This window comes from Leptonychotes weddellii, chromosome 15 (genome assembly GCF_054177405.1).
Source record: "Leptonychotes weddellii isolate Sample4059 chromosome 15, ASM5417740v2, whole genome shotgun sequence".
Lineage (NCBI taxonomy): Eukaryota > Metazoa > Chordata > Mammalia > Carnivora > Phocidae > Leptonychotes > Leptonychotes weddellii.
Window position 1 is genome coordinate 37,900,953 of NC_138383.1, and position 27,586 is coordinate 37,928,538.

Consider the following 27,586-nt stretch of genomic DNA (forward strand, 5'->3'; position numbering starts at 1 on the left):
AGAACAAGGCAAGTACTTATAGGAGCGTAACTATAGTTATGTGACGTCCCTGTCCTTCAGGTCGCTCAGAGAAGTCAATTCTGACAGTTCCGAATGATTGTGTGCGCTAGTTTAATTTCTCACCTTCTGTCTCCCTTCTTCCTGGCATATAGTGATCACTTCTGAGGCAAAAGGGCTGCATGAGTGTCACTTACATAGAGCCCAAAGGCAGGGTGATAGGAGGGGTGACTCTTCTTACTAGCTGTGTGGCCTCGGACAGATCACTTCAACCTTCGGAACTTGAGTATTTCCGGTTGCAAATCGTACAGGAAGACAGCATCACCTGTGTCACGGGCTGGCTGTGAGGATCAAACAAGGTATATGTAAAAATGTTTCCTAAACTGTAAGGTAGCTGGAAAGTGTAAGAAATTGTTACTAATAACCATAATTTATTTAAGATTTTATTTATTTATTTGAGAGAGAGAGAGACACAGCGAAAGAGGGAACACAAGCAGGGGGAGTGGGAGAGGGAGAAGCAGGCTTCCCGCCGAGCAGGGAGCCCGATGCGGGGCTCGATCCCAGGATCCTAAGATCATGACCTGAGCCAAAGGCAGAGGCTTAACGACTGAGCCACCTAGGCGCCCCATAACCATAATTTAAACTGAAGCTATTGTGGCTATCAAGAGCATCTGAAGAGACAAAGACAGGTATTTCCTGAGTTTCCACAGCAATACTTTACTGTAGGAATCTGTCGGTAAGGATGCCAGATTCCTGATTTTTTTCTTTACATGTGTACAATTCTCTGAGAACTCAGGTTTTTGGGAATTTGCAATAGTGTCCTCCATGTCTTCCAGTATTCTGTCAGGGAAAGCTACCCATGCTCTAAGTTGTTTGCTCTAGAATAACCTTGGTGTTGCAGAGATAGGCTCTTGAGGAAAGATTACCTGAGTGTTAAAGAATTTGTGATTCATTATGGGTTTTGTTCTATAGTCATTGGCATGAGGTTAAATATTATTTGGATTTTTTAATGAGACAAGTTAATTTTTTTGTCTGGCTTGCACTACTGCTGCCCTATTTCTTTAAAGATGTGAGTTTACTCGAAGGGGAAAACGTGATTTTATTGCAGGTTTTTCAGCATTTAAAAATGACTCAGGATCCCTGGTGGGAGGGGATGGGGATTATGATGAATTTGTGCTTGAAATTAAGCCTCACTTCATTAAACTAGATTAAACCTTTTCCTGATTTCTTATTATAATGAAATACCTGTATTAATCAGGATAGACTAAGTTATGCTGCAGTAGCAGATTAATCCTAAAATCCAGTGGTTTAGGGGCACCTGGGTGGCTCAGTCGTTAAGCATCTGCCTTCAGCTCAAGTCATGATTCCAGCGTCCTGGGATCGAGTCCCCGCATCGGGCTCCCTGCTCAGCGGGAAGCCTGCTTCTCCCTCTCCCACTCCCCCTGCTTGTGTTCCTGCTCTCACTGTGTCTCTCTCTGTCAAATAAATAAACAAAATCTTTAAAATAACTAACTAACTAAATAAATAAATAAATAAAATCTTAAAAAAAAAAATCCGGTGGTTTAACACAAGGGTCTATTTCTCACTTACCTGCGAGCAGGTAGCTCTGTTCCACATTGTTACTCAGAATCCCAGGCTGACAGATGCTCTTAACATCGCTCCACAGTGGCCATATTGGGGGGGGGGAGGGAAGGGAGGAACCTAAAGAACATGCACCCATTCTGCTTTGCTTTGCCCAGAAGTGACACTGTTAATTCTATCCATAGCCCCTTGACTAGGACTAGTTACACGCACCATCTAATGGCAAAGGGGGCAGGGAAGTGTGAAGAGCACAAGGATATTCAGTTAACGCTAAATATCTCTGCCACAACCCCCAAGCCTCCAGTCAGTAAGATGCTGTCAGTCACATTCCAGTATCTTTACCTCTGTCCCCCTGCCCCAGGAGGGTGCAGTGTAGGGAAGGAGCATGGACTGTGAGGTCATGCGAGATCAGTGAATCCCAGCTCCACCCCATGCCAATTGTGGGAGTCGGAGCAAGTTATTTTGTTTCTCTAATCCTCAATTTCCTCATCTATAAAATGATGATTCCAACACCTACCTTTTAGGGTTGCTGCAATATTAAGAAATTATCTAGGCGAACCCTTTGGCAAAGAGTAATACTTGTTGATTATGATCGTCAGAAGGACAAGCAAATATCTAGGACAGCAATTCTCAGCTCCCATACTGCAACATTGCAGGACATCTCGAATGATATCAGGGAGTGTTGTAACATCTTCAAAGATTGTTGTAAATCTTAGAGCTACCCATGCTCTAAGTTGTTTGCTCTGGAATAACCTTGATGTTGCAGAGATAGGCTCTTAAGGTAAGATTACCTGAGTGTTAAAGAATTTGTGATTAATTATGGGTTTTGTTCTATAGTCACTGGTATGAGGTTAAATATTATTTGGATTTTTTTAATGAGACAAGTTAATTTTTTTTTATGAACTCAAAATAAATGATCTATAGGTCACTAAAGTAGGATTGGACATCTTTCTTGGCAATATATGAGAGAAGTGAAGTTTGTCTTTATTATTCAACCTTTGCCCCTTCTGTGATATCCTCTCCCCTGCTCCAGGCCCCAGGCTTTGGATCAGGCCAATATGAATCCCAGCTTAGTCACTCTCTATAAGTGAGTGAAGCATTCTGAGCCCAAGTGTCCCCATCATCAAAGTTGTGACAGTCATCAGTACTTCCTAAGGGTTGTTGATAGGATCGAATAACACAGGTAAAGTCCTCAGCACAATATAACTGCCCTCTGACTTACTTCTTCATGATCATGCCTAAGCTTTGGAGGAGAGGAGGACAGGGGTGAAAATTACAAGAGCTGTTCATAAAAATCTCCACGAGATAATGAAAGCCCAAGACAATGCTGGGTTGTAACTTAACTAACAGATTAGCAGGTATTGGGGTGAGAGGATTCATCTACTTCTAGACATCAGGATTAAAAAAAAATTTTTTTAAGATTTTATTTATTTATTTAAGAGAGAGTGAGAGAGGGAGCAAGAGTGGGGAGGGAGCTGAGGGAGAGGGACAAGCAGACTACCCGCTGAGTGCAGAGCCAGACATGAGGCTTGATCCTACAACCACAAGATCATGACCTGAGCCAAAACCAAGAATCGGATGCTTAACTGACTGAGTCACCCAGGTGCCCCCTCAAGTTTTTTTAATTAAGAAAATTACACATAAAAATTCAGAGTTCTGACTTCTCTTAAAGAATCAGAAGATCTGTCCCCAATGGCAGCTATTCACCCTCTTATAGACAAAGCTGTGTTCTCTATTTGCCTCTGTCCCCACCGCTCCCTATTGTTTAACAACTTGCCTTTTTCACTGATCTGCTTGACCCCTGTAAGAATTTGACTTTATGACCCATGGCCAGTAGGTTCAGGTGATGGTGGTGATAACAGGGGTAAAATTGGTGAGCAAAGGAGTTTGGAAGCTATTTTCAGTGATTCAAAAAACCTAACGGCAGTGATTATATTGTTAACCTATAAAAGATTGCCCAGGTTAAGTAAAGCACCAGATTTCTTTGCTCTGAAATGGAATTTCATCAACTGGGTAATTGCACCATCATGAAAGAAGTTCAGATTGGCAAGTAGAAATCACTGATGTTTTATTTATTTATGTATTTATTTATTTATTTATTTTTGTTTAAGTAGGCTCCATACTCCATGTGGAGCCCAATGCAGGAATTGAACTCACCACCCTGAGATCAAGACCTGAGCTGAGATTAAGAGTTGAATGCTTAACTCACTGAGCCACCCAGGTGCCCCAGTATCACTGATGTTTTGAAAATTGGGAAAGCAGATTATTATTACTTAATAAATACAGGTTTCTTGATAGACCAGGGTTTGTTTGTTTGTTTTTCAAAAAATGGGGCCCAAAAAGGAGAAAAATGATAATTACAAAAGGTGTTCCTATTGGTAGAAAGGTTGAGAAGATAACAACTGGCTTTGTCTGTCACTTCTTCACTGGTATTTGCAGCCCAAAGTGTCAAAAACAGACTATTAATGTTGGAATTTCAAGTATCTCATAGTAGATAGAGAAGATATTTAGGGAAAGGCCATGGAGGCTTCTTTTAAGTTCTGGAATTTTGTCCTTTTAAGTCAGGTTCTAGGCTGAACTTCTAATTTTAAATAAGAGACACCGTTTTGGAGAGATTGGGTGGCTCAGTCGGTTAAGCATCCAGCTCTTGATTTCGGCTCAGGTCATGATCTCAGGGTTGTAAGATCCAGTCCCACCTTGGGCTCTGTGCTGGGCATGGAGCCTGCTTAAGATTCTGTCTCTTCCTCTCCCTCTCCCTCTGCCCCTCCCCCTCAAAAAAAAAAATAACAGACACAGTTTTTAATAAAGGCTCTGGGTTTTTTTTCAAAACTAAGGCAAAATGAAATGCTGTGACCATTTGCGATATTGCTATGCTCTGTTAAAACTAACGTTCCTTGTCTGTGCTAATGTACAAGGTCACTGAAGTTTGTAAGGGTGAAGAAATTCCCTACTGATGACCCGTAATACTCAAGGATTGCTATATGTCCTAGAACAAAGCTGATTCATAATTCTGCTATGTAGGGCAAAGGTATTAAGTGTTCAGTTTTTCTTGCCAACTCCTTCCAGCATTTAACTAAACTATTTGGGAATCTTTTGAGAACCACATGAGTTAACATGAAATTTAACATGAAAATTAGTTCTTCCTCCAATCCAACCTCCTCGTATTCCAAAGGCCCAAGAGAGCTTAAAGGACTTGCCCAAGGTAACACAGCCAAGACTGGAATTCGGGTCTCCCAATTCCAAGTCCAATTAGATAGGTAAGTTTTTCCCATTTTCCCTTCTACTTTAAACTATCCCAACCCCCCATTGCCTGAGGTGTGTGTGTTTTCTTCCATAGAGTCTCCAGGCTTCTCCTTCATTGTCTAAACTTCCAGATTTTCACAGTCCTCCTACCTTGTCCTTACACCGTTTCACAGGGCTTCCAAATTCTGCTTTGAGAAATCCTGAATGAGGAACAAGATTTGAAGGCTTCCCCACACAATCCTGCTGGGGCCTCCAAGAAGACAAAGAAATCTGAAAATCACAGTCTTTAATGGTCTCTTTCTGCATTCCATGCAGAAGTTTCCAAGGAAGCAGAGAGAAGCCTCACAGGAGGATGTGTCTGGGTCCCTTTTACACACAAGACCGTTGGGATTTCTTACAATCTGCTCGTTTCTTCTCTTTGCCTCCATTATCAGTAAGAAGCTTTGAACCACAAGGCTGATAGTCGATCTCTCTTTCTTGCTGTGACACCTTCAGCTACTGCAATATTAAGCCAAAAAATTGTTGTTGTTGTTGTTTTCTAAGAGGGTGAGCAGAGCAGAGACATCAAAGGTGATTCTGGCCAGGACGACCTCTCTCCCTAACCCATCCCACCTGTGTGGGGCAGCAAAGCAGAGACTCTCAGGGGAAAAAATGAAGAAAGAATGGAAGTGGGGAAGGTTGATGATAAATCACAAGAGCCAAAATTTAAAATGAAGGTATATGAGAAGAGTACAGGCTGACTCATAATAAATGGAGAAGGGTGAAGGTTGCCTGTGAGCAGAGCCACTGGCTAGCCCGTGCCCCCTGCAGTTTTCGTCTCCAACCCCACGTAAATCTCATAAAGTCTGCAACTGTGTCACCAAACCAGGATGAGATGAGAAAAATAAGGACATATGCTGACTTTTTCACAATGCTAAATTTATTCTGTTGAAAGGAATGCCTTATATTCTGAGATTATATCCGTCCTTTTTTTAGTCCAAAAACACTTCTTTTATGAGACAACAGTGAATATGGATGATAATTGACATTATTTATGTGCTTCCTTGGCAACTTAGAAATTGATCACTCTAGGTTCAGCTCCCCTTTTCATTTTGGTATGGCACTGATTCGTGAAACCCAAATATCTGTTCATCTCCTACCTAGAAAAAGACTCAATGGTGAACGGTGACCAACCTTTTTGGAGCAAACCTCCATTAATTAACATACCCTTCAAGGAGAAGACTTAACAGAATCTTACTTTTCCTTCTTAATAGTGTTCTCCATAAAAATGTTCTGCAAGGATATCAAATTAGTCATAACAACTACTGTTCAGTGCTTAATGAAACACTTCTTCATAACCTCTGACAACTTGACAGGAGTGAATTTAATAATAGCAATAAATACAGATGGGACTACATAAATCAAGGAAGTCCTGATGCAAAACTCTTGGTGTGTGAGATGGCATCTCAGCTTGCTCATCTGAAATGAACCAAGAAATCAATTATAATGACGATCATGGCAATAAGAAAAAAAAAATCAAAACAAAATTCACGCTCTTGGAAAGAACACCTTTGCTCTTTTTACCCACTGCTTACTTCTCTGAGGCTGGAGCCAACAGACTAAAGGAAGCTCCACAGAGAAGGCAGTGTTCAGAATGAGGGCTGGGGCTACAGACCCCATTGTGAAGGAGAAAGGAGAAGGCAACGTGGCTCCCCACCCCACCCCACCCCCCGGGGTAAGCCCTTTCAGCCATTTACGAATGTGGCAATACAATGCAGGCAATTTAGCATTTAGCCCAAAACTTCCTAAGTGGAAAGCAGGCTTAAGACCAACGATAGTGGGACGCCTGGGTGGTTCAGTCAGTTGAGCGTCTGCCTTTGGCTCAGGTCATGATCCCAGGGTCCTTGCTCCGCAGGGAGTCTCCTTCTCCCTCTGCCTGCCACTCCCCCCTGCTTGTGCGCACTCTCTCTCTCTCTGACAAATAAGTAAATAAAACCTTAAAAAAAAAACAAACCAACGGTAGTATTCTCAGTCCTAGGCAACCTTCCAACCTAGCCTCACCTGTCTTCCTCTAAAGTGGAGGCAGATTCTCCGCCACCCTCCATTCTTGTCTGAACCTCTTCACCTCCCAGCACCTCCCACCTCAGGAGGAGTTTGCCCAGTATGACACACACCACAGCTACCCATCTGCTTCTGGGAAATCACTGGCCCCAGCCTGGAGTACTTACAAAGCTGTGTCTCTTTGAGGATCTTCATCCTTTATGCACAGCTAAAAGCAAACACAAGGGCAATGAGTTTGCCTGCTTTTCTAAGGCTGTAGATAAACATTTTGAATGCACCAATGTGGCTCAAGGGATAGGAAACCCAAATGTCTGTTAATCTCCTACCGAGAAAAATACTCATCAATACAGAGGTGGCTGGAAATACAGACACTTCTGCGCTGGTGTCTGTCTTTGGCCATATTAATTATTTCTATTGAACCTACAGAGATGTAATTCTTAAATCAAAATGCTTCCAGGATTCTTAGGTAGTTGAATATTTCTTTTTACTTTCCTTTTCTTTCTTTCTTCCTTTTTTTTCCCCAGGCAAAAATTTGCTTTGGGTTGGCACCAGGGGGCGGGTGAATTTCTTCTTGGGAGACGTTGTTGCCCTGAATCATACCCAGGTACCATATGTTTCAAGAAGATGCCTCTTGCTGCATAACTAACAAGCCTAGACCATACTGGCCTTTTCTTAGAGGCTTCCTGCCACATTTGCCTCCCTTTGGCACTGGAATAACCGGCGAAGCCAAATGCATGGCATTAACAGAGGCACACAGTCTGCACCAAGCTAACCACCAAGGTGAGCCATTCAACAGTTCAAACTCCAGCCCACGGCTACCAAGGCCTGGGGCTGTACTCACAAGGTGAGCAGCAAGGGCCACTTTTTTTCATGCAGATCTCTGAACCCATAGCAGATGTTTCTCTGTATATTTATTTATTGTCCCGAAGGTACCATAGCAACAATAAAGGGCAATTTAAAAGGAAGAAAAATCAGCCCCCAATCCCCTACTCCTAACACCACAGCTATTTTCACCCAGATTTTGTCCCGATGCCTTCCCAGTCTTTGTTAAAGGGGTACTCATAGTATTTGTACGATTTTTATTTCTTTGAGCAACTTCCATTTTAGATCTTTAGAGAGACCAGAGTGTCCAAGTGTGGTTCCCAACTCCAGAGTCACTTAGACAGCCAGTTCTCTGCCTGTATTTAGGTGACTTTTTACCTAAATAGCTTAGAATACTTAGATACCTTCATTATTCTTTTTCTTCTAGCAATCAGGCCAAAGCACACCGTCAGAAAGACCACAGTACACGCAGCAATAATGGGTTCTATTGGTAGAGCCACAGTTCTATCTGTTGGAAATGCAAACACAAGGAGCAAGAGCTAACATTTATACGACTCTCGTTTATATACTTCTACTAGATCATTCTCTTAATTAAAGCCTCCAAACAACCCAAGAAGGTACGAATTATTCCCTCATTTTACAGGTGAGGAACCACTGATCCAAAGTCACAGAACGAGTAACTAGCAGAGATAGGCTTTGGATCCATTCCTTTGTGGAAGGATAATTTATTGTAATATGAATAACTCTCCCAAAGCAGGTAGTCAGACCATTTTGTGCTTTCTTCATCCAAAATTTTTGCTTGCCACACAGAAAGCAGAAATAGGTTGAAATCAATGTTTTTTTTCTGCACTTTGAAAAGCCCCAAAGATATTCGGAGGTATCTTCAAGGGAGAAAAAAGAGGAAGGACTTAAAGGCAAGAAGAGAAAAATTAGGGGTGTCTGGCTGGCTCAGTCGGAAGAGCATGCAACTCTCGATCTCAGGGTTGTGAGTTCGAGCCCCACGTTGGGTATAGAGACTGCTTAAAAATAAAATCTTAAAAAAAAAAAAAAAAAGAAGAAGAGAAAAGTGGAAGAGACTGCTGAACTAAGGGGAGAGAGGCCTCTGGGCCCGAGGAGTAGCACTGTGATAGTGCCCCAAGCAGGTGACATTATACAAGGTGGCTGCATGGTCCCCCTAGGGAAGCAGGACAAAGCACCAGCCTTCCCAACCTTGGCAAAGATGTTCATACCTTTCTAAATGACATGGAAGAACAAGGTCTACTTCTAATTTGGGCTAGAAAGAGATCAGCAGGGGTGCCTGGGTGGCTCAGTCGTTTTAAGCGTCTGCCTTCGGCTCAGGTCATGATCTCAGGGCCCTGGGATCGAGCCCCGCATCGGGCTCCCTGCTCCGTGGGAAGCCTGTTTCTCCCTCTCCCACTCCCCCTGCTTGTGTTCCCTCTCTTGCTGTGTGTGTCTCTCTCTCAAATAAATAAATAAAATCTTTAAAAAAATACATATATATAGGTTCCAAAATATGAAAATAAAGTGGCAAAATTAATAAATGTTCAAACATCTATAAAATGTAACTTTGTGTCAACTGTAACCCAACTGTTACATAATAATAATGATATTTAAACTTTAAGAACCAAATTAATAACTTATTTATAATAAAATCCAAAATGTATGCAAGTTACAAACATCCTTTCAAAAAAAATTTTTTTTTTAAAGATTTTATTTATTTATTTGACAGAGAGAGAGACAGCGAGAGAGGGAACACAAGCAGGGGGAGTGGGAGAGGGAGAAGCAGGCTTCTCGCTGAGCTGGGAGCCCGATGCGGGGCTCGATCCCAGGACCCTGGAATCATGACCTGAGCCGAAGGCAGTTGCTTAACCAACTGAGCCACCCAGGCGCCCCCATCCTTTCAAAATTTTTACAGCAAAAAAGTATACTTAATGTGCTTCATTTTAATGTTTGATATGATATGGGATGAAACTTTTTTAAAAAACATTTTATTTATTTATTCATGAGAGACAGAGAGAGAGAGCCAGAGGCAGAGGGAGAAGCAGACTCCCCGCTGAGCAGGGAGCCTGATGTAGGAGTCGATACCAGGACCCTGGGATCATGACCTGAGCCGAAGGCAGACGCCTAACCAAATGAGCCACCCAGGCACCTGGGATGAAACTTTCAAAGTAAGAGTGCTTAATTAAGATCAACAAAGACATTTAAATGACCCAGTCTAAGCCCCTGAATTCAGCCTAGAAAAGGGGCAGGGCTCCAATCGTGGGTAAGATAATATTTAAGGAATTTATAGGAAATAAAAAGTGTGCTGCATTTCTCCTGCTGTCCTGTTTTACTCTCTTATTTGTAACCAGACTTGGTTATTTTTTCCCCTCCGTATTTATTAGGCAAGATAATCCCAACACACAGGCTACACTCTTGTGTGCTCAAGATCCATGCTTTCACTTCTAGCTTTGCATGGCCTCATTTAGAAACTACCCCACTGAGGGGCGAAGCCGGGAGAGGCTCACGGCAAACATATTTAGCCTGAGCACCAGCAGCAGAGCACTTAATGCTGTGAAGGCAGCCCACAGCCAAGGAAATAATAGAGCAGGAAGAAATCAGAAAAACAAGTTGGTTTGGAAGAGCTCCACCCAAAACAGGATCCCGCCCACCTAAAAGCCAAGTTGCCAAGCTAGCATTCTGCTTGCCACACGAGTTGTATGTTTTATTTTGTTTTGTTTTGTCTTTTTTCTGGCACAGAGCACTCGTGATTCCTTCTTAACCAACAGGGATGATATAATTCCCTAATCTCTGCGCATAATTTTCACAGCCGATTGGAATGGCGTGGCTGGAGGTCCCCACCACCCATGCTTCGGAGAGGAGGTGAATAGGCACGGCTTCAATAGGGTGCCTCCTCCACCACTTCTAGATCCCATGAGTACTTGGGTTATTTGTGGGTTTGGTTTTGAAAGCAAGCAGCCCCGGGCGCCTGGGTGGCTCAGTCGTTAAGCGTCTGCCTTCGGCTCAGGTCGTGATCCCGGAGGCCCAGGATCGAGCCCCACATCAGGCTCCTTGCTCAGCGGGAAGCCTGCTTCTCCCTCTCCCTCTCCCCCTGCTTGTGTTCCTGCTCTCGCTATCTCTCTCTCTGTCAAATAAATAAAATTAAAAAAAAATAAAATAAAAAGAAAGCAAGCAGCCCCTGGGCATACCGTCACTGCTCTGTAGGACAAATTACTGAACACGCCAGTAATCACAATAATGGGCCTTCAACTGGGTTGGTATCCCAGACCTCTCCTCGAGGGGGAGGAAATAAGCCCTGTGGTCACATCATGCAACACTTCTGGCAGGGCTTCCTGGCTTCCCAGGAACTAGCAAGAAAGGCAATGTGTGGGCACAGGGAAGCAAATGAGGAAGTGAATAATGTTCTAACAAGAAATAGGAGCCTCAGCTTGTTTGGCTGTTCTTAGAATATTGGCCTCGGACCAGCAAATGTGTGCATGAGCATTTTCTGCATCTGCTACCCCAGGTATCTTGCCTTTCTCTTTTTCTTTCTTTTTTTTTTTTCAGAAAACTTAAATTTTATTTCAACGGATCCACATTATCCAATTAGAAAGAGAAGGGACTTATTAAAATGTACCCAAACTAAGGCTTTCCAACCAGAACATTAACTTAGCTTGCCCAAGTTTGCAGATGACATGATCTGATATGTCTCTCAACTTCATAAATGCAGTTTTAACATGAAAGCAAACTTCAAAGATTTTTTTAGTATGTTTTTCCTGTATATTCAGCAACTAAGATTGACAATTAAGGGTCTTTTTTTTTTTTTAAAGATTTTATTTATTTTTATTTGACAGAGACAGAGACAGCGAGAGCAGGAACACAAGCAGGGGGAGTGGGAGAGGGATAAGCAGGCTTCCCACCAAGTAGAGAGCCCGACGACGTGGGGCTCCATCCCAGGACCCTGGGATCATGACCTGAGCCGAAGGCAGTCGCTTAACCAACTGAGCCACCCAGGCGCCCGACAATTAAGGGTCTTAATAAATGGTTGTTTCAAATTAAAGAGATGTTATCTAAGAAAACTATGTTAACCAAACTTTAGGAATCTGTTATCAGAAAGGAAGTTATTTTTGAACTTGGATTCAGTTAATAGCAGCAAAGAATGATTGACAGGTTTGATTGCTGCCAATTTCCATCTCATACTGTCCTGCTTCAACATCCAAAAATTTCCAGGGCTTGGGCATTGTCTACAGAAGCCCTCAGGACTCAACATCCTCTACAGGTCTTTTCTGCTGTGCTTAGACGGTGGCTTTCTTTATCCTGCTACCAAGATCATTCCTATTCCAGTTATCACAGTTGTGTTCTTAAAAATTTCTTTTTGCGCTGCTCACCTCAAGGTCAGTTTTTGCCACAATCACCCGTGGTAAGTGGAGGTGTGGAAATATTGGTCTGCATTCCATTCGTTCCCTGACCTCATTTCTTTCTACTGTCTTCCTTGCTTTCTCTGCTCAGGTCCCCATTCTCTTCTTGTATGAATGAGAAGTATGAGGGAAGAACACTTGGAACTTCGTTTGTTCCCTGTTATTTACTGCAGGGATGAAAAATCTGGGTAGGTGAAGCATGAAGCCAAGAGAAAGACCTTTTTGCACCATCTACCCCCTCTCTCACTACTGCTTAGCCTATAGATTACAATTTCAGAGTTAGGAATGATTTAAGAGACTCATTTTCTTATCTATCTTTCTTTCTCTCTGTGTTTCTGACTTCTTTTTCTGTTTGTCATTAGGGCTGTAAACTCAGAAGTCCAGCTCCTATGAACCTTGTTGCCCAAGAGGATTCATGAAAGGTACTCCTCCCTAAAAGCCACCCGGAATTGTCTTCTACCCCTTGGTTCTAAAAAGGACCTTTGCCCAAAAAGCAGTGTTTTATATGGAATGGGATCCTAAATGGAAGAATTGAAATTCCTTGGATAGGGATGACTCTCCAAAGAAAATCATAGCCACTAATCGTAACTGTCATCATCATTTGTTGCCACAGAAATATTTAGGAAAACCTATTCTGACCTTTTGCTTACTATTACTTAAGAAGAGAGTTACCTTTGACGATGAGATGAAAGTCCTTGGTCTCCACTTGCAGAGATGAATTTGCAACACAGCTGTAGGTTCCATTGTCAGATTTCTTGACTTTGGTGATTGACAGTTGAAGAGACTCACTTGTCTGATGGACTTGGTAAGTTTTCTCTAAATTCAGGATGTTGCTGTTTCTGTACCACATCATTTGAGCCTGGGGGTTGGATTTCACACTGCAAACCAACTTCACATCACTGCCTTCCTCAACTGCTTGGAAGTCATCTCCACTTAGAATAGGGGGGACTGCAAGACTCAAGCATTTAGGTTGAATTAGCTGATAAGCAGTAGTTTACTGTCAACGTTCAAGATCTTCCTTCAGTCTATCTCATGTAGTCATCCATTCATTTGACAAAAATTTATTGAGTATCTACTATGCCAAGCACTGGACTAGGACTCAGGGATCCAATGGTAAATAACATATATCCAGTTCCAAACCTCATAGAACTTCTATGTGGTAGAGAAGATGAACTGTGAAACAAACGTATATAATAACGAATCTGGGGCGCCTGGGTGGATCAGTCATTTAAGCGACCGACTCTTGGTTTCGGCTCAGGTCGTGATCTCATGGGTCGTGGGATCAAACCCCACATCTGGCTCTACACTCAGGGAGGAGCTTCTGCTTGAAGATTCTCTCCCTCTGCCCCTCCCCCACTTGCAGGTATGAGCACTTTCTCTCTCTCAAATAAATAAATCTTTAAAAAAAATAATGGGAGGCACCTGGGTGGCTCAGTTGGTTAAGTGTCTACCTTTGGCTCAGGTCATGATTGCAGGGTCCTGGGATTGAGTCCCACATGGGGCTCCTTATGCAGTGGGGAGTCTGCTTCTCCCTCTCCCTCTGCCTCCCCCCTGCTTGTACTCTCTCTCTCTCTCAAATAAATAAATAAATAAATAAATAAATAAATAAATAAATAAAATCTTAAAAAGAGAAATCAGAAGCAACTATATGAAAAAAGAAATAATTAAAAATAATAAATAATAATGCGTCGGGGTGCCTGGGTGGCTCAGTCAGTTAAGCGTCTGCCTTCGGCTCAGGTCGTGATCCCAGGGTCTTGGGATCGAGCCCCACATCAGGTTCCCTGCTCAGCGGGGAGTCTGCTTCTCCCTCTGCCTGCCGCTCCCCCTGCTTGGGCTCTCTCTTTCTGTCAAATAAATAAAATCTTTTTAAAAAATTTTAAGAATAAATAAAATAATGAATCTGTATCAAGTAGAAGATTTATAACACTACATAAGAGCATAAGCCTTGAGTCTTTGCTCTCTAAAACCAATCTGCACTAATATGTTGGAGAAAACAGTATAATAGGAAGAAAGCAGGAATTGCAGCTGTCCCTAATTCCATCTACACCACTTACTGTGACCTTGAGAAAGTTACTTAACTGCTAAGTAACCGCTCAATTTCCTCATCTAAAAAGTGGGATGATACCTTTCCCTGCTGTAGACATTAAATGAGATAACGCCTGTATAGCATTTACCACGGTGCTAGTTACTATCATTGTGGTGGCGGCGGCCATGGTGGTTTTGAGGTGTCCTTACATCCTCTATTTTTGCATGTTATCGAACCACATTTGCCCTGGCCATATCTACAGTGCCTACTTGCATTTCCTCAGTGATCCTCTAGAAATAATGTCCTCCTCCCAGAAGGTGTTCCAATCATGGCAACTCTGACATCGATGGAAGGTATGACCTTCTGAGTCTCCCTCATCCCTCTGTGTGAGCAAGTCCTTACTCCCTCCATGATAAGGGCAGTCGTAGAGACATAGATACTTGAACACATTTATCTTCACCAAATAATTCCAACTCACCCCCACCTGGGCTTTCCAACATGTAGGAGGAGAAATGGCTGAACTGACTCTTTTTCTTCTCCATGCCCCTTGCGTTTTAAGGTCAAGGTGCAGAAGTGTAATAAAGTGCTTGAAAAGTGGGCAGTAGGAAAGAGATAGAGGTGGAGAAGAGGAAAAAAGGAGCTTGTATAATCTGCACACTGAATAATTAGACCCTGAGTAGGCTGTGCTATTAATAACTCAGAAAAGTGACATTTTGTTGCTCTTTGGAATGAGCTTGAAATTCTGTATCCATATCCAACGAGGATGTTATATGGTATTCAGATATGTAGGAAGCTGCGAGAATAGATAACATAATTACCATATATACCATAGGGCCTGTGGACATGTCCTATTAGTTGCTACTTTTTATTTAACTATTTAAAGTTAATTGTGAAGCTGTGAAGCCTGTCAGCTATACATAAATATTCCCTTTTGCAAAAATTAGTACATTTCGGATAAAGTTAAGATCCTCTTTGACTCCATCTTGTTCACTTCCCGGCTCCCCAAAGATGCTCACTGCTATGAGTTTGATGTAAATCCTTGCAGATTTTTTTTTAAAAAAAACCAGTTTTTTATATACATATAATGTACCAATAGGAAATACATTGTATTGTTTTAGGAGGCTTATATAAAAGACTCTCTTCTCTCAATAGCTTGCATGTTTTTGAGAGATATATCCACATTGAACCACAGAGATCTAGCTCATTGTTTTAGAGTGATACCATGTAATATAGGACTTTTTAATCATTTTACTTGATGGGCATTCTTTTCTTCCTTCCTTCCTTCCTTCCTTCCTTCCTTCCTTCCTTCCTTCCTTCTCTTCTTCTTCTTCTTCTTTTAGAGAGAGAGAGTGTGTGTGGGTGTAGGGCCAGAGGGAGAGGGAGAGAGAGAATCTTAAGCAGGCTCCAGACCCATCACAGAGCTCCACATGGGGTTCCACGCAGGGCTCGTCGGGGTGGGGGGGGTTCAATCTCACAACCCTCAGATCATGACCTGAGCCAAAATCAAGAGTCAGTCACTTAACCAACTGAGCCACCCAGGCACCCCTAGCCAAACCAATTTTAAAAAGGCAAATAACCCAATAGAGAAATGGGTAAAGGACATGAGCAGGCATTTCGCAGAAAAGAAACATGAACAGCCAATACATTTATGAAAGGGTGGACACCCTCATTCTTAATTTAGAAAATGAAAATAAAATTCCACATCAGGCCGGCAAATTCTTAGAGTTTGAGGATACTCAGTGCTCATGAGGGTGTAGGGAAATAGGCACCCTCGTGCATTGTTGTGGGAGCATAAATAGGGCAATGAGGCAACACCAAGCAAATGTGAAAATGCACACACTCTTTAGTCCCAGGTTTCAAGTACCAGTTAATATAGTGCAGACAACACAGACTAGCAGTTTCTTCCCCCTCACTCACAAATGACATTCAGCACCACCGAGACGGACACCGACTGGTCGCTCTGCAGCTTGCAGGTAAAGGTGACTCCGTTGTCATTTTCACTGATGGAAGAGACACAGACAGAGCTGGAGTTGATTTTGTTTCCAGATTTCAAGTCCACTGTCCCCTCTTCTCGGTACCAGAGAAGTTCTTCCTCCCTGGTGTGGTTTTGAACAGCACATTTCAGAGATTCTTGGGAGCCAAGCCAAGTGTCCAGAATATAGTTCTCAGTTCTATCATTCACAGTTAAAACAGAACCTGGGAGGGCAGGAAAAAACTATTAACCTAAAGTGAATGATCTAAATGGTATAATCAGGAGATAGGTTAAACAAATCACATTACACAAGTGCAATGAAATACTCTGTAATAATTAAAAATAGTCATATTGATCTATATGATTTTACAAGGGAAAAGTTCCATAATGTAACTAAAAGAAGCAAAATGTTAAAATGATGGTTACCAGATTTTGCTACACATTGGACTCACCTGGGGATCTTTAAAAACACTGATGCTTGCTCCCACCCCCAGACATTCTGATTAATTGATATGAGTGCAATCTGGGCATTGCATTTGCAAAAAGCCTTCAGGCGATTCTAATGTGTAGTGAAGTTTGAGAACTACTATGCACAGAATTACCCCATTTACACACAAACACACACACGCACACACACATGCACACACACATGCATTTAAGAGGAAAAGTCTTGGGAAAAATCTCAGTGTGTACACTGAATAGGGTTGATAAAAAATAGAGAAAAAAATAGAGAAATGCTTTCCAGACTTAAACTGTTTACTTCAAGGGGTTGAAAGTAGCAAAGGAAGGGGGTGGAATTGGGGAAATACAAACGAAAAAGGACAACAGCAAAATTGAAAAATACTTAAGACACATTAGGTGAATAGGCAGAATGTAAATTACATCTCTAGTAATTACTGTAAGTATATAAAAATTGAATATGCAATTGAGTATGGACAAAAGCTGATTTGAAAAGATTTCTGATTAGGTGATGGGATTGTGGAAAATTTGGTCTTGCATTTCTGATGTTTGAACAATAATTGATGTTTAAACAGCTGTGGTTTGTAGCATAGATGAGTTGTTGTAGAGTAGATGATTAGAATATATAGCAGTTGGTCTTCATCTCTGATTTTCAGAAATCCATTCACTGTAACATACCTGAATTTCAGTTCTTACTTCCCTGGTTCAGAAGCAAGTAACAGAAGCTAAAATTGCCTTTAGCTGCCACAGACTTGCCCCCGACATAACATTTGTTAATATAGTCTGTAAACATATGAACTTTTCCTTTAAAATGCATAAACTAGGGGCGCCTAGGTGGCTCAGTCATTAAGCGTCTGCCTTCGGCTCAGGTCATGATCTCAGGATCCTGGGATCGAGTCCTGTGTGGGGCTCCCTGCTCAGCAGGGAGTCTGCTTCTCCCTCTCCCACTCCCCCTGCTTGTGTTCCCTCTCTCGCTGTGTCTCTCTGTCAAATAAATAAATAAAATCTTTTAAAAAATTTTAAAAAATGCATAAACTACTGGTGAAAACAATGTGATTGCTGCCTAGTATTTTTTTAGAAATCTGGAAGAACATATAACAAAATGTTGTTGAGAGGTTATCTCTGGATGATGGAATTTAGTTTTCCTTATTCTTTTTTTTTATTAAATATTTTATTTATTTTGGGGGGGGACAGAGGGAGAGAGAGAGAGAAGATGCTCACACGTGAGCAGGGTAGGGAAGGGCAGAGAGAGAGGGAGAGAGGGAATCCTGAGCAGACTTCCCGATGAGCCTGAGCCTGACACAGGCCGATCCCACAAAATCAAGAGGCAGACGCTCAACTGACTGAGCCACCCAGGCACGCCTTCTTTACCCTTTTATATATTTCCTAATTTTGTTTTTTTACAAGGACTATGTATTACTTTTAAAATTGGTGTTTGTGGGGTAGGGGATCTACTTCCAGTTTGGGGGAGAGAACAAATGCAGGCAAGATTTTCCTGTAACTGGTATGCTCACATAAACAGAAGAGCTTATTTTGGATGTCATTACTAATGAAATGCATTAAAATGTAGAAAAACTCCGGCTGTGCTCTGGAGAGAATAGAATATTTACTCTGTCTTATAATATCAGAACCATAAAAATATTTTTCCATTTAATGTCTTATCATGTTGTCTGACTCCTCTACTCTGAGCCATACCAACTGTGTATTTGGAGATTTGGATTTTGGATTTTCCCAATGCCCACGAATCGTGTTTTCATCGGAAATGTTTATTTACAAAGAGACCAAAGGAATATCAACTTACTTGTCACCTCACAGGGCGGAAACAAAATCACTAAGAGAAGAAATCTGCACATTCTCATTAGGCCACTGATGTTCCATGCCATCTTTAACAAATTTACGTCTGATCTGCTGGGGGAGAAAGGGTGTAGTTGGTTCTGTACTTTGGTCTGTACTGAGTTTATGAACCTTCCTCTTGTCTATTATGCATTTAAAATAAAATCCCAGATGAGTCATCCCAACTGTAACAGTACTTTTCCTAGTTTTTAATTAAACAATCTTGTTCTGATTATTGAGTTCAAAGTACTTTTAGTATTAAGGATTTTTTTTTTTAAGGCAAGAAAAAGAAAACCACAAGGAAATAGGCTATAAGATATAGGGAAGCTATAAGGCAGCCCTGGGGAAAGTGGAGCCAGTCTTCCCTGGGGAAATTGATAGAATATCATTTTAACAGAAAGAGAGAAGAAACTTGCTTCATTCACAGACAGTCTCTACTGAGCTGTAATAATTCTGATTTTGAAAGCCTCTCTTGGGCAATTTTTGTAAAAGTTGCTCTCTGCTAAAGAGAGTTTTTGAGACTGCTCCAAATTCCATAGACTCAAATGGTTCATACCCTAGAAAAGACTCAACTGCAACATGGTCTCTGGTCTGAAATCATGTTAATCTCCCTGCTTTCCCCCCTATCCCACCACCACCCTCCCCCTTGGAATACACATTCTGCTTAACCCAGTATAGATTAAAAATAATGGATAATAAAGTCCTCCATTTTCTTCCTTCTATGCTTTTGCTGCTGCTATCCCTCTCCCTAGATTCTTTCCATTTTATCTGGAAAAAACATGTATGTATTACCTCCTTTCAAGAGTACCACATGAATACAGTAGAAACACATGTTGAATGCTTTCTATGCAACAGGCACTGTGCTAAACACTCTACATATTTCTTTCAATCTCAGTGAAGTCCCTAACAACCCTCTTGAGGTCATTTCTAAAGGTTTGGAGAGATTATATAATTTGCCCAAGATCCTGGAGACAGGAAATGTCAGGGCTAGGATTCGAACTCTGGACTCCCAAGGCCAGACTCTTAAGCACCCTACTGCATAGACTGATATTCTCCTCCTTTAAGAAGCTGCCATTAATCCCTTCTGAGCCCTCTCCACAGACATTAGGGACTTGAAGTTTTGTCCCCTTAATACAAATATTAACCTTCAAGAGCTGGAATATAATTCAAATATTAACCTGCCTAGGACTTCTGTAGGCAGGCTCTGCTCCTCCCCATCCCAGGCCGGTCCTGACAGGAGCAAGCTTCATTCCTGCCAGACTCATGCTTTCTGACTGGCAACCCTACGTCAATATTTCAGTAAGATACATTTAGTACTAACATCAATTCTTCTGGGAAGCCTCGGTGGCTCAGTTGGTTAAGCATCTGCCTTCGGCTCAGGTCATGATCTCAGGGTCCTGGGATTGAGCCCGCATCAGGCTCCCTGCTCAGTGGGGAGCCTGCTTCTCCCTCTCCTCCCTGCCTGTGCTCTCTCTCGCTATCTCTGTCTCTCTCTCTCTCTCTCAAATAAATAAATAAAATCTTTTTTTAAAAAAATCAATTCTTTTGTAATTTTAAAACTTGCCAAACAGATTTCTATCTTAACACTATAACAGTGATGATTTCAGAATTTGGTCATTAATAGAGTTTTCTCAAGCACTGTCCACTGTAGGTGCCTAATAAGAACTGAGAGTGTGAGCTCCTTGGCAGACCCTACCCGGCCCTATTAATTAAGGAGGAGGATTAATGTCTCCCCTTCCCTTCCACCATACCAGACAGCATCCTTTCAAAATGAATTTCCTTTACTTGACTTGTTTTTAACTTTCTATACAAGACAAAGTTTTACTGCTTACCTGCTGAGCTCTGAAAAGTTGACTTCCTTGGCCAATTGTTCCTTCATCTGGAACCCTGAATCCTTCCCTGTTACCATCTTTATACTACTTGAATTTAAACACTTTATGACAGTAGAATCAAGTCAGCAAAATAAATTGGGTTCAAAGTCTGTTTCTTTTTATGGATTTGTAGAGAAGACACTAACTAGGAAAGACATCTTCAGATCTAAGTTTTCATGTGTCCCTAAATTACTAGGTGGGGCCACATATTGCTAACAGGGATGTAATTATTCCAGGAAAACCTGACCTTATGCAAAAATGTGTAACATATTTCACTGAACATTGCCATGTTCAAGTTAGATAATGCACCGGGCTTGGGTTACCGGTGGCAAGTAATACTTTTCCAGCATTATTTAAGTTGTGGAATCTTCCAATATTTTGGCTGCTGTGAAAACCAACCCTCTCCTCAGACTTACCCCCTTACCATTCTCAGGCTGTCAGATTATCAAAGTTATCTAACTTGAATATGGCGGCCAAAATATTGGAAGATTCCATAACTTAAATCATGCTGGAAAAATATTGTTTGCCACTGGTAACTCATGCTTGGTACATAAGCTGTACTAAGCCAAGCATGACAGGGAAAAGTTTTTTTGTTTTTTGGGTTTTTTTTGTGGGTTTTTTTGTACAACACCTAGAAATGATTTATTTCCAGTGACTTTAGAACACAGTTCAGAGCCCTGCAAGGACAAAAAGAACTAAAAAGACATTTTAAATTTCATTCAGTCATTTTCTTGGTAATATTATTATTGGTTTTATTATTTGAAATTATTTTCCTTATAGTGAAGGATAAACACATTTTTGAGTTAATAACATTAAGAATCAAGAATTTTAGGGGCACCTGGGTGGCTCAGTTGGTTAAGCATCTGCCTTCGGCTCAGGTCGTGATCCCAGGGTCCTGGGATCCAGCCCTGCATCGGAGTCCCTGCTCAGCAGGGGGGGGGGGGGTGCGGAGTCTGCTTCTCCCTCTCCCTCTACCCCTCCCCCTGGTTTGTGCTCTCTCTCACTCACTCTCTCTCTCTCAAACAAATAAATAAATAAATCTTAAAAAAAGATCAAGAATTTCAGTATAAGAGAGAAAAAAAGACCTAATCAGAAAATCAAAGAACAAAGTAAAACACTAATGGTAAACAGAATTGAAAACGATTTTTAAAAATGCAGTCTTTTTCTAGGTATACAGCTTGGAATGGCTGGAAACACTGCCAATCCGGTAGAAAAGAACTCCTAGTACCTAGAATCTGGACTTTAATATCATTCCTCACTACAATGAACTAGGACTCCTTGAAGAAACAGCTGATATCAGGTCTGGGGCAGGAGAAGTACAAGGTGAACCAGGGAGATCTCAAGCCAGAAAGGAAGGAAATTTTTGAAGATTAATGAGATCCTATAAGGCAGGGAAAAGTTTTATCCCTTTGAGGCCCTCACATGTTTAGGGAATCCTTGTGTTACACTCTCAAGAATCAGCAACTGAAGAGAACGCTTTTTTTTTTTTAAAAGATTTTATTTATTTATTTATTTTTATTTGAGAGAGAGAGAGAGAGAGAAACAGCATGAGAGGGGATAGGGTCAGAGGGAGAAGCAGGCTCCCCGCTGAGCCGGGAGCCCGATGTGGGACTCGATCCCAGGACTCCGGGATCATGACCCGAGCCGAAGGCAGTCGCTTAACCAACTGAGCCACCCAGGCGCCCTTTTTTAAAGATTTTATTTATTTATTTTGACAGAGAGAGACACAGCGAGAGAGGGAACACAAGCAGGGGGAGTGGGAGAGGGAGAAGCAGGCTTCCCACAGAGCAGGGAGCCCGATGCGGGACTCGATCCCAGGACCCCGGGATCATGACCTGAGCCGAAGGCAGGCGCTTAACGACTGAGCCACCCAGGCGCCCCTGAAGAGAACTCTTTTATTGGTTAAAAACCATGTACATTTATGGTGCTGTTACACTGTGCTGTATAGTGTTATCTGGCCGGCACTACTGTTCTTATTTATACCAGAATAGAATAAAAGCAGATTTATGGTTATCTGCACATTTTAACACAGTGGTGAAGCATACCAGAGATCTGCCTCTTGCTAGTCGTGTGACTTCAACAAGTTATTTAACCTCCATGAGCCTCAAGTTCTTCGTCAATAATAGAATAATAATGCCTTCCCTACCAAGTCACTGTGAGGAGTAGGTGAAGTAAAGGATGTGAAGCACCCACACAGTAAGCTCATAATTAGCAGTAGCTATCATTATATTACTAATACAGCCTGGGCAGGACATAATAAACACAGCCTCAGCATATAACATTGTTCCGGTAAGAATCGTAACTAAGAGTGGTTTCCGTGGCTGAGTTGCAAGCACCATCTAAGCAGGTTTGGAGTTTGCTTCTCTGTGGATCTAAGAACAGTGTGTTTTCCTATCATCATTTGGAAGTGAATTTCGCAATGAAGCAATGTCTTGGTTCTGGGTCCCTCCAGAGCAGACTCTAAGACAGAAGCTTCGGCTGCAAGTAGTTATTTAAAGGTGATCTCAGGGGGTGCCTGGGTGGCTCAGTCGTTAAGCGTCTGCCTTCAGCTCAGGTCGTGATCCCAGGGTCCTGGGATCGAGCCCCACATCGGGCTCCCTGCTCGGTGGGAAGCCTGCTTCTCCCTCTCCCATTCCCCCTGCTTGTGTTCCCTCTCTCACTGTGTCTCTCTCTGTCAAATAAATAAATAAAAATCTTTAAAAAAAATAAAGGTGATCTCAGGAAGCACAGTAAGGAAGTGAGGTAGGGAAGGAAGGACAACCAACAAAGGGTGTGTTAATGAGCAGGTTGGTGCTGTGGGCGACCATCACTGTAGACACTTTGACGCCCTCTGTGGAGCACAACTCAGAGTCAACTCATGAGAGGAAGGAAGCTCGGGTGTTTACCCACCAACTTCTTTCCATCACTGGTCAAGGAACACTGTTGGGGTATTGACTCCCCAGCATCTCTAGCCCAGCGTATGAATGTGGAGTGCACTGTTTTGATCCAGCCATGAGGGTTCAGGTGGAGACACTCAGGAAGTCACCTGTTTGCTATACGGGAACTGTTGGCAGGTGACCTCTAGGCAGGCCAAGGGCATGTGGGCAGGGCACCAACACCAGCTTCTGTTTCTAAATGATTTTAGGAAATAATGGTTAATTATTCTTAGGTGTGATGATAGAATTGCAGTTATGTAGGAGAATGTCCTAATTCTTAGGAGATACCTGCTGAAATATTTATGGGTTAAGTGTCATGAGGATTACAATTAACTTTCAAATGATTCGGCAAACACACACAGACACACAAAGCAAATAATAGCTAATATTCACACCTACTGAATCTAGAATCTAGATAGGGTTAAATAGTTGCCCAGTTTCAATTTTTCTGTATATTTGACATTTTCATAACTAAAATCTGAGGGAAAGTATTTAGCAGATATTTACCCCCTATGTGCTGAGTACTCTAAACATGGGGAGGCCCAGTGCCATCCAAGCCAATATGATGTCTTTATCATGCATAAATAAAAGACTTGGCTTCTCAAGTCATCTCCTGACATCTGTGGAAAATTGCTTTATTAACTACACAAATCTATGATGTCTACAAGATGAACGGTGCTCCCTGAATTCCACAAAATTAAGTGGGTACCCCGAGACATACAAAGATTTGCAAAACAAAGCTCCTCGTCTTGAAGGGCCTTACATTCTAGAAGGGAAAGTTAATAATGAGTAGGAGCCAGGTAGAGTGCACTCAGTGCTGGAGAGGGAGTTCAGATTTTTCAAAAATGATATCATGGCGCCCCTTCTGGAGAGTCAAAGAAGTGGTGAGTTTTGTCCAAGGTCGTAAAAGTCATTCCTGGAACATTTCTCTTTCCTAAAACTGACAGAAAGGGGAAACAATTCTGCCATAAATAGTGAAGCCTAGTAGTTAACCATTAAGCCTAAGTAGTCTAGGACTTGACATCTCCCCCAAGTAGGTCAGGCCCAGAGGGACAGGAGAGAGGCAGCCTCAAATTTGGAAATTCCTGGGAATGGAAACCAATCTGCTCCTCATCCGGCCCCGTGCACTTCTGGACAGAGAAGGGGGTCCAAGAACTGGCAGCCAGAGCCTGCTGATTTTGGTGAGCATAAGAAACACCTGGGGAGGGGCGCCTGGGTGGCTTAGTCAGTTAAACCTCTGCCTTCAGCTCAGGTCATGATCCCAGGGTCCTGGGATAGAGCCCCGTGTTGGGCTACCTGCTCACAGGGAGTCTGCTTCTCCCTCTCCCTTTGCCCCTCCCCCTGCTCGTGTTCTCTCTTTCTCTCTCTGTCAAATAAAAAAATCTTAAAAAAAAAGAAAAGAAAAGAAACACCTGGGGAGTCTCTGGGCACCTTTCCTTCACCAGTTCTGATGAGACTCAGGATTTTCATCTTTAACAACCTACCAGGTGACGGACACGGTGTTCAGGATTCTCATTTTGGGAACCACAGACTATAGACCAAGTGCTGGTGAGAGTGATGGAGATGGAAGCTCCTCAGCTAAGGCAAACGTGCGTAGAGCCTACTGCATGGCAGGTGCTCCAGAAACATCAGCAAAAGGAGGGGAGGGAGGGAGGGAGGGAGGAACGGAGGGAAGAGAAAGGAAGGGAGAAAGAGATGAGGAGGATACCCACTTGGAGATAAATTAGGGGTGCAAGCTGGGTGCTCCCCTGGAAGAGAATGTGTACACAGGGCCGTCTGTGGGAGATGGACTCTGCAGGTGCACGGGCCCCTTCATTCCCTGTGGAACGGGAATGAAGAACAGGAGAGGGAACCAAGCAACCAGCATGTAGGAAAGGCCTGAGAGGCACAGGTTTTAAGCCATTTTTTAACCAGGGCTATTCCCGAAGGTCTTCAAGCCATAGCCTTCACATCTGCTGTCACCAAGCTTTATGCAACAGAGGCAGCAGCTTGGCAAATGGCTGGAGGGTTGCAAGCCAGGAGGATCATCTAGCTGGTCACTGGGAATGCATTGAGGGTTTTAAAGTGACAGAAAAGCTGGAAATCTGGTAGTCACAGCCTAGCGACAATAGAGTGGTTCTTTGAGCAATGCAGGGACCCAGTGTGGTGACTTTTCCATCCAGAATCCAACACGGTGTCCACTCAACTGCTTAAGCTCAGGGGTGCCTGGCTGGCTCAGTCAGAAGAACATGTGAATCTTGATCTTGGGGTCGTGGGTTCAAGCCCCACATTGGGTGTAGAGATTACTAAAAAAAAAAAAAAAAAAAGTAGTAACCTTTTAAAAATAAAAAAAAAATAAACTGCTTACACTCAGTCATGGGACTTCAGAATTTCTAGCTTAAACAATGATTAATGATCCTCTAACTTCCCAGTCTCCTTTAGGATTCTTTCATCACTGAAAATCTTAGACCTTAAATCAAGACCTCAGAGGCCACCTCTCTAGGGTTGCCAGATTTAGCAAATAAAAATACAGGACCCCTGTTAAGTTTTAAATCCAGGTAAACAATGAACACTTTTTTAGTCTAAGTATGTCCTGTGCAACTACTATCTGTTAATTCATAACAAAGCCAATATTTGGGATATAGTTGTACTAAAAAAAAAAATCTGTATTTATTTGAAATTCAGATTTAACTAAGTATCCTGTCTTTTATCTGGAAATCCTACATCTATCTACCCTTCCTCTTTTTAATGGATGAGGAAATGAAGCTCAGAGAGGTAAGGAGACTTGTCCAAAGCGACACAGGGGTTAGAATCCATTCAAGATTCCTGGATGCTCCACTGCATTCTTATCCAAATGCCGTATTTCAGAGTTTGACTTGGCTTCTTGAACCACCATGGATGTGCCTTAGAGTATCAGTGAAATTCCTGAATTTCAGGCAAAAATGTATGTGCGGACGGTTATTTTTCTGAGGAGATGGTCTCTGGCTTTTAATTAGCTTCTCAAAGGAGTCAAGATTTTAAAAAAAGAGATTAAAACCCACTCTTTCACAGTAGTCTGCCCCACCTTCAAAATGCAAAACATCTATTACTCTCGGCTGAGGTCCCATTTCTGCTTCCTCTCTATCCCTTCACTCCCTGGCACAACACTGGGCCCGGTGTCCCTCGGAGATGAGTAGATTTTTGTCTGCAAACATCCACTCCGTCATCTACACACCATACGGAGACGTCATCCTACCCTCCACAACCTACCTATATCAAAACCAAAAATCCTTCTGATCTAGTCTACATCTTCCTTGTTCTACCTCTTGGAACGGACACCCCAGGGTTGACAGACCGGAACACCTTTCAGAGACGAGGGAGAAGGTGGCAGGGATGTGACCTTTGTGATTGACCACTAGAGGTCCTTCTCATCTGCAGTGGTTTTGAAGTTAGACTGCTAGGGGTTTGAGAAGATGCTTCCCTGGGCCACTGGGGAAGGTCGCGGCCTGTTACAGGCCTACTGTTGTATTCCGTGCCAAGCAGGGGGTGGGGGGAGAAGCCACATGATTCAGCAAGAGTGATGCAGCATAAAATGGCTTCCTTGGACGTTGGATGATGGCTCAAAGGCAGAGTTTTTAAGCAGCACGGGTTTGGAGCTTCCTTCTCCTCCACAAAGAAAAAAAAAACCACACACACACACAGGACATTTCCCCGCTCATCGTCACCAGGCAAACATCCAGCTCTCTTTGGAACATAGTCTGGCTACAGAGGTGCATTTACCGGAAGCGAGTGAAGCTTCCACTGGAGACTCTCATTTGCCCCTTCTAAAGGCCCTGACCCTAGTAGCTTTATATTTATAAGGTTGGATTCTTTTCTTTAAAGAAGGTGATCCCCCAAGTCTATAAACACCAGGCCTCCTAGGGCCTGGATGTAGCTCCTCTGGTTCCAGGATACCGGATTTCAGAGAGGAAAGGGGCCAGTGTCAAAGGGAGGCCGCCCTGGAGACTAATGAGGGAGAGTTTCCCGTGGAATGAGGGAGAGGTTCATACATGTGTCAAACAACGAGGCAGCCACTTAATTGCCAAAGAACCGTAACTGTGGGGGCACCAGAAGCGAGGGAGCGCCCTCTTGCCTGCCTGGAGCTTTCCGTGGCCATCGGGAGCTTGCCAAACCTTGAGGGGCAGGGTGGTTCACTGACCAGCCTGGAGCATCCTGTTGGCTGCTTTCTGAGTAAACAAGTGGTCTTGCCAACCATTGTGTAGATTTAGGGTGGGGGGAAATACTTCAGTCCCAGAATTCCTACGAGCTGTGACAGGCCATGAACTTTACAAAAGAGTAAATAATTAATCAGGGTTGAATGAACAATGCTGTTTGGGAGGTATAGATGGATTCTGGAATCCAAACTAAATCAAGATCCACAACTTTAGAAGCAGATGAGTGTAAGGAGCTGGGAGTTTTTTCTGAAAGAGAAC

The 27,586-nt window shown here is 42.6% G+C and overlaps 1 protein-coding gene across 4 annotated transcripts; it reads right to left on the bottom strand.

Annotated features, from left to right (window-relative positions):
* Positions 1–5,090: 5,090 nt before the first annotated feature.
* On the bottom strand, positions 5,091–20,285 carry TMIGD1 (transmembrane and immunoglobulin domain containing 1). 4 transcript variants are annotated; one of them, XR_014140591.1, is made up of 8 exons: positions 20,203–20,285; positions 18,339–18,445; positions 16,024–16,302; positions 12,753–13,028; positions 8,088–8,191; positions 7,029–7,069; positions 6,059–6,279; positions 5,091–5,319 (listed from the first exon to the last, which is right to left on the bottom strand). XR_014140591.1 is itself a non-coding variant. In XM_081805523.1 (7 exons), exons 1-7 carry the CDS (start codon positions 20,277–20,279, stop codon positions 6,276–6,278), a joined length of 885 nt encoding a protein of 294 aa, XP_081661649.1. In that variant the 5' UTR covers positions 20,280–20,285; the 3' UTR covers positions 5,091–6,275. The 4 variants fall into 4 exon arrangements, 3 of the variants coding, with proteins under 3 accessions (XP_081661649.1, XP_006734593.2, XP_081661648.1); XM_081805523.1 differs by having other exon boundaries at positions 5,091–6,279; positions 18,339–18,442; XM_006734530.2 differs by having other exon boundaries at positions 5,091–6,279.
* Between the last annotated feature and the right edge of the window lie 7,301 nt (positions 20,286–27,586).